The 7470-nt window shown below is 40.2% G+C and overlaps 1 protein-coding gene across 1 annotated transcript in view; it reads right to left on the reverse strand.

The window, feature by feature from the left end:
- Window positions 1-6632, reverse strand: part of MASP1 (MBL associated serine protease 1) — a 51499-nt gene extending 44867 nt beyond the window's left edge. The window contains exon 1 of the mRNA XM_008151575.3: window positions 6390-6632. Within this exon, the coding sequence (XP_008149797.2) occupies window positions 6390-6632 (243 nt within the window). The remainder of the gene's footprint in view (window positions 1-6389) is intronic.
- Between the last annotated feature and the right edge of the window lie 838 nt (window positions 6633-7470).

Consider the following 7470-nt stretch of genomic DNA (forward strand, 5'->3'; position numbering starts at 1 on the left):
GCTCTTCCTATTCCATCAGAATAAAGTGAGGCAATAGTTTAGAATCTGCCATAAGTTTGTGTTGCTGCAGGTAAACACATATGAGAAATAGCCTCCTGCACTTATACAGGTCTTTCAAAGTACCTTTCTATAAATTGCCTGACAAGAGCAAGGTCATGGATAGCTAACTAGTGGTAGAGATGAGAAAACTGATATTTATTGAGCATCCACTGATACCAGCAGGCATTTTGTTACTCATACTATTGCCATCATTATCACTGTAATAATATTTATTGAGCTAATCACAGAAGTCTAGGACATACATCATTAAAGCATTGATCTCATTTGGCATTCCCAAGAAGCCCATGAGATAGGCATTGTTATTATTATCCACATTTACAATAAGAAGTGGAGGCAGGGCCTTACCCCAGTTCTGACAGATTCTAAAGCCTGATTTTTGAACCCTTGAGCATGACTGCCTTTTACAGTGTTGATTCCACTTACAGCCATTATCTCATTTAAACCTTCCCACAACCTTTGAGAAAAGTACTGCATATCATTATAAACTTCTTTTTCTTTTACTGATGATAAAATCAATTCTTAGATTGAGAAACTTAGGGAAATGCACTATTGAATTCTTATTTACCCTACAAGACTTATCTCAAGCATTAACTATTTCCAAAGCCTTTCCTGAGCACCCAGAAATGACCACTCCCCAACCTATATACTGCCTTATACTACATGTGTTAATTGCCTAGTTTTACTTTATTAATTATGTACTTGTCTCATAAGAATTCCTTGAGGACAGGTAATCATCTTTGTGGACCCTGCCTTTAGTGCAGTGTTCAGTTTATGGGAAGTTTTCAATGCTCAAGTGTGGGGGAGTTGCAATAAGATTCTTGGACTTCATTCCATAGATGGTGGGGAGACATTGAAAGATTTTGAGATGGCACAATCAAAGCAATGCTTTTCCTTTGGACACATATAGAGGGTGGAGTGGATGAGGAGAGACTGACAGCTGGTAGACATCTAGGAGGCTATTGCAATAGGCTAGGTGGGAAGAATAAGAATTGGATAAGTGGCTAACAGTGGAAAGAATGGAAGAAAAGCTGAATACATCAAGGATATAGAGTTAACAGAGAAACAGTGGTGTTACATCACATGAGCATTTAACAGATGCCAATTGAGCTATTTGCACTCAATGAGTAAAAGAGAGAAGGGAATAAAAGCTGCATGCAGGTTTTTATTGTCTACCTTTCCAATGAACAGATGTCATGTAGTGAAATTGAAAATAGGATGTGTGCATATGCTGTCCCCTTGGTGGTTCTGATTTCTAAGTATCTCCTTCAGTAACAATAGCTCCAGGGCTCCTTTCTAAGCACAAGTTGACCACTTCATCTGATGCTCAACCAAAGGAACTGTAATTTGTTGCATTTATGAGAAAAAAAGTCCCTTCTGGATATACTATAAGACAGTGCTCTACTATATTTAAGAGGTTGAGTAAGTTTGACTATGGACAATGTTTGCCTTACATTGTACTTATATTACATTACACTTAAAAAAAAAAAACACAACCCTAAGCATCTGCAATATGGAACTCTACTGCCCTTTATTTATTTATTTATTTTTAAAGAAGAAAGAGACTGAAAATCTTGAGTTATAAATTTTGGTCCCAGTGTGACCTTGGCCAATAAATTACCCTTCCCTAGGCTTTTATCATAATGATGATAGAATTGAACTATGATTTTTGAAGTCTTAGCTACATATATATGAGGGCTACATTGGCCTTAGAGACCATCTTGTTGAAGTTCCTATATTTCAGTGTCCCCCTCTAGAAGTAGTCACTTGCCCACAGTTTACCTAGTTAAAAGAGAAAGGCCACAAGAATCCAGGCCAGCATCTGTGCTCTGACCTCACCTGCATCATTAACCAGCTGTGATTTGTATGCCTCATCTGTGCACTGCAGGAATCCACACATTGCAGACACATTCCAAGGAAGCAGATGCTGTTGTGCAGATGTGTATGCATTTTGAAGACCAAGGACTGCGGGAAATCAGGTCGGAGAGAAGAATTTCCTAAAATGGGAGCATCTGGACTCAGCCTTGTGGTCCTGCTCTTCTGTAAGATACTGATATGCAGTGTCAGCAGTGTGGTCATCATCACCCTGATGGGTCAGGGTGGGAAGGGTGGTCTGTGGGATTGGGCTATGCTGAAAAGGGTTCTTATGAACTGGAGGGTTCTTTAAACCCACTTCAAAGTCTACCAAGGCAATTTAGTCACAGAGTGATAAAGCCTCAAAACAGGGCATATTGTATGAGCATTTAACATCCCTGGATAGAAATCATCAAATGGAAATCAGTGATATTTAAAACTGCTTTAAAAAGGACAGCACTGGCATGATATGTTTACAAGTTTTCTTTAAATGACATGTCACTAAGGCATCCCCAGCAGACTGTAGGCTCTTAATCTTGGCCATGGAATCTTGAGAAATGGCTGTCATAACATACCATTACTGGTTTCTGGCATTATTCTAACCAGGAAATTAAGGGTTTGGTGGAATTATCTGGAAAGTTCTGGCAAGGAGAATTAGGATTAGAATTCTGGAATTTAAGGGACTTTAGTGATCATCTCATCTCACCCCTTGATGGACCAGATGAAAAAAAAACAAAACAGAATTTTGGAGAGGATGTTGACTCATCCAGGGGTGGTGTGGCATGCTCATACTCATGCAGATGGAAAGCAAAGAGCCTCCTTCTCATTAGTAGCCAGGAAAGACACATATTCTGGGGTCGAAGGTTGGAGGGCAATTAGAAAAAGTGAATGAGTTTCAATTATATGTGGAAGGCTTTTGGGTTGGTGAGTTCAGCGGCCAGAGTACTAGTCTTGTCCCTGAATTATGAGCTTCAGTCACCTCTTCTGTCCAACGGAAACATAAGCAACAGTCAATAATTCCCAAAAGGTGTGAACTTCAGGAGAATGTGTGAGCAGAGTGAGCTTCGGAGCCACCTTCACTCTGAGCAGCCCCACTTCTGTTTTCTCTATCAGCTGACTAGAAGATTTCTTAGAAGAAAACGTTCATTGGGACATAATATTTGAGAAACAACAAATACTGCATGGGACTAGATGAGTGTCCAGAGGGCCTCAGCAGCCTGATATTCTGTGAGTTCTTGACTCCAGGAGAGAAACTCTGCAAGGCATGTGTGGCCAAGGGCACAGGACCTGTCTCCATATGAGCACCAATTGTCAGATGACCAGGGCACAGTGTCCTGCAAAGGAAGGCCTGCTCAGGCCTCATGGCTGCTGGAGCCTCTGCAGGGAGGCTAATGCTGGTGCTGGTTGGCATTCTAGAAGGGAGTCAGATGGACAAGTGCAAGTAGAGAAATGCGTCTTGCCCTCTCTGCCCAATGTGTTAATTCCTTCCTCCAAAGATTTAGCAAAATGTGTTTGGGTCAGAGCTTCAAGGACTGCAGGGCACTTCAGGTAGGCAGCTCAGTTTCTGCATTGTCTCAAGCAGACTGATCTTTAGTTACAAGTCTGATTTTGGAGCAAAGAGAGTATTACAAGATTTTCTTGTCTACTCCCAATCATTTGGAAATGAATGGCAGATATGGGACTAGAACAGGCATTTCCTGAAACCCAGGCAAGAACCCAAGTCTATGCTGTCTTTCCAGAAGGTTTAGTTCCATCTCCTTGGGCTTTCAGAAAGGTGTTTAACCTTCCTGGATGGAAACCATTAATCAATTTCCAACATATTCTCCAGCCAGAAAGGTCAAGCTTTGGGTAGAAATATATTCCAGTGTCCTTAATTCATTGTCAGAAAGGTCTTCAGATTTTAATGTTGCCCTTGAACAGTACTTTGTCATATTTTCCCCCCTACAAAGCACAGCTGATGTCAGCTCCTTAATCTGCTTTGCCAGGAGACTGAATTTATTTGGGGCAAAGGAATAAGTTAAATCCTCTATTGTGTGTTTATCATCTTGATAAAGGAGTCCTAACAAGGTCAAACCTGGCATCTGTCTAAATAAGAGGAAAACTTGTGAGAAATGATTGCTCAATGCATATCAACCAAGAGTAAATTCTAGGGGTAGAGAAGGGGGAATAATGAAAATAAGTCATTGTTACACTTAAAGTAAAAAAAATCTGTAATTTTTATGGTTGTGAGGCTTCAGCTACCAATAAAAGCAAGTGTTCTCACTGAGAAAATTTCTAGATGGTTGGCATGTTTGAAAGTAGAGGAAAAAAGCAGTTAGGAAGTTCACATCTAGCTTTGTCTAAATCTATGGAACATACTGTCTTATTTAGCCAATGTTTGGTCACTTTCCTTCTGGTGACATTCACTTTCCAACCCAAATATTCAAGACTATCTTGGTTTTATGACCAGTATTAGTTGGGGAATTGGGCTGGGGGATTCTGCTAACCTAATGCCTCTACCCATAATCTATCTTCTCTTGGGGTTTGGTTCTGGCAGAGGCTAGATTATATCCTAAAGGACACAATTATCCAGTTAGTCAGAAATTTCAATTTAGGATGATGCACTGGGGTCTTGGTGAACAGCCCCTGCCTGAGAGGTTGGCTTCATTTGTCAGCCTCCCATTGTCATTACTCTTTTCCATCTTGTGCAGTGGCTATTTTCTGGGCTCATCTTTCTTTGTAAGGGACCAGATCTTTTGTATCCCTAAATTCTCATGGTCCCTAGCACAAAACATTCAAAGAGGGGCAGCATCCCCTAGAGCAGTGGTTCTCAAATGAGGAGATTTTGCCTCTCTGGGGGTATTGGCAAGATCTGGAGACATTTTTGGTGCTCAAAACTCAAGAGGGAAGTGCTATTGGCATCTAGTGAGTAGAAGCCAGGGATGATGTTAAAAATTGTATAATTCTCAAAACAGCTTTCCTCAACAATGAATGATCTGGCTCAAAATGTCAATATTTAGAAACTTTGCCATGGAGTACCAATTTTGGAAGATTTATAGTCACAAAACCCTTGTTGTAAGTAATATTTTTGATGCAGACCCAATGTAAATGATAAGCAACATTCAGCAATTAAAATGAGTTTAAACAGGGTAGGAGTTCACAGCCCCACTTACCAGGCTCCCCCTGCTTCTAGTGGCCTTGTAACCCCTTGCAGCATCCTGGGGTTCAGTGGATCACAGCTTGTATAGCCAAAAAAGCATAGGATTGACAGTCACAACACATGGGTTTAGATCCTTGTTTTGCCACTTTCTAGCTATACAACTTTGGGTGAGTTGCTTTACCTTCTTGGATTTTTTCTTGGCCTATTAAATGGGATAGTAGTACCTGCCTCATAGGATTGTTTTAAAGGTTGAATAAGATTATAAGTGTAAAAGCACCTTGCAAACTCACTACTTTGTTGTTGATCAAACATCCTGGCTAATACAAAGCTAACTCTTGATGAATTATTGGTTCTGGAAAAATGAGTCTACAATAATCCTAACAATATGCTAAGTCTGCTCTAGAGTGGTTTGATGAGAACCTCTTCCAGGAAGTCAGAGAAAGTTTAGAAAGCAGGTTCTCATCTTTTCAAATCAGATACAACCTTAATAAACTCTAACTCTCAGAAGTACTCCAATCAAATTTTTTCATTTAAATTAAAAAAGAAAGAAAAAATTTTAAATGAAAAAATATGATTGCAGTACTTCTAGAAAGAAAGAAAGAAGTTCTCCAACCTTTCTTAGCCTCACTTTTAAAGAACAGCTTCTCATCCATGGTCTTATTTGTGGGCTCTCTCTAAATTCCAGGGAATATTGTGTTGATTATTTCCTGTCCCTCATCCATGTTTTTTTTTCTTTACATTCCCCTCTAATAGTGACCCCCACCCTTGCCTATACCCTTTGCTGATAAAATACAAACTCCTTAGCATCACATTCAAGGCCCCTCAGAATCTCTTCCCAATCTAACCTTCCACTCTCACCTCCAACTGTCTGCTACTGGATGTCCTCCACTCCCCAAAACACTTGATCATTACTTAGGGAACTAGGCAATGCCTTCTAGTGCCTCAGATTTTGACATACTTACGGATGTGTTTCAGTCTGATTAATGCTTATGCTGGGGTCCCTCCCCTTTTCTGCTCTTGTGAATTAAAAGTGACCTTGGAGTAGAGGTGAGTGAAAACATTAAAGACTTTGAGAACAGAAATAAAAAGATGAAGCTGTGTTTGACTGAGTTACACTTTGCCAACCTCAGTTTTCCTCATGGTCCTTTCTCGGTTTGTGTACTCATCCTGCACCTAGCGTGCCACTCACACCTTCATTCATGTTGTAACCTGTGTGTCTCCCTCACTGGACTGTCAGCATGGGAGTAAGCACAACATCTAATTCACCTAGGCTTCCCTAACTCCCAGCAGATTCCCCAGTAGACATCCTGGCCCAGTTAGGGAATATCAGGGGTCTCACCTTCACATAGTCATATTCACAAAGATAGGAGGATTCCAAGTTGAAGTGCATGAAGTAAAGCTTGATCCGAAATCCTTCTGGGACAGTGATATTCCAAGTCACTCTTGAATCACTCGGGTAGGAGTCTGGATAGCCAGGCGACTGAATCTGGCCAAACATATTGTTAAGCTCCACAGTGTGGGCCAAAGCCTTCCACAAGGAGAAGCACAAAGCATGATAAAGAGGGAGCCACCTAAAAGACATAAATGGGTCACCTTAAATTCATGGACACAGTTGCTCACCATTTAACTAAGTCAGCAGCCCAGAGATCAAGTTCTCAGCATATCTCAGCCACTGACTTCTGCCTTTATTCCTCCCCTGTGGGCCTTGCTTACCCAGTCTAGAATACAGAAAATGGTAACTCAGTGATTTCTAAGGTTTCTGTCAGTTGTGCTCTTTTGAAGATTTGATAATGGTATTAAACTTTCCCAGCAAATACCACATTTGGGACTCTGACACACATCGTTTTTCTGTTGAAAATGTAAATTGCATAATCAGGTAAAAGTTGTTATCATTTCTTCAGCTCAACTTCATTTAAGAATTATAACCTCTTCTGTTTTTCTAAAATGTAATAGTAACATAGTAATCTTGGGATGAGATTTGTACTCAAGGATGGGATCTGCAGTACCTTACACAAATTTAACAAAATTAATCAAGATATGCAAAATTTTGAATTAAGAAAGACTCAGTAAAACATTTTTTTTCCCCTCTTGGTAAGTGTTCTTATAAAATGATCAAAACCCTACAATTTATTTCCAGCTGTAGGAATAAAAAAGGATGACTATTAAAAGAGTTGGATAAAGGGCAAGGAAAACTCAATAAAACTTACAGAACACACCCAATGTGACTGATGCAATAGAGGCAGAATGTTCAAGGCTGGTTAAAACCCTCATGGTCAATCTACACCACACCAAGCATCTAATAGATTGATCCCTCCCCTACCCAAGCAAGACCTAAGGACCTTGAATTCAAACATCCCAAACCTGGCTCATCAACTTCTCCCATAAGTACTATTTATTCTGCTTCCCATGGTCAATTGATG

The sequence above is a fragment of the Eptesicus fuscus genome, chromosome 3 (genome assembly GCF_027574615.1).
Source record: "Eptesicus fuscus isolate TK198812 chromosome 3, DD_ASM_mEF_20220401, whole genome shotgun sequence".
NCBI lineage: Eukaryota > Metazoa > Chordata > Mammalia > Chiroptera > Vespertilionidae > Eptesicus > Eptesicus fuscus.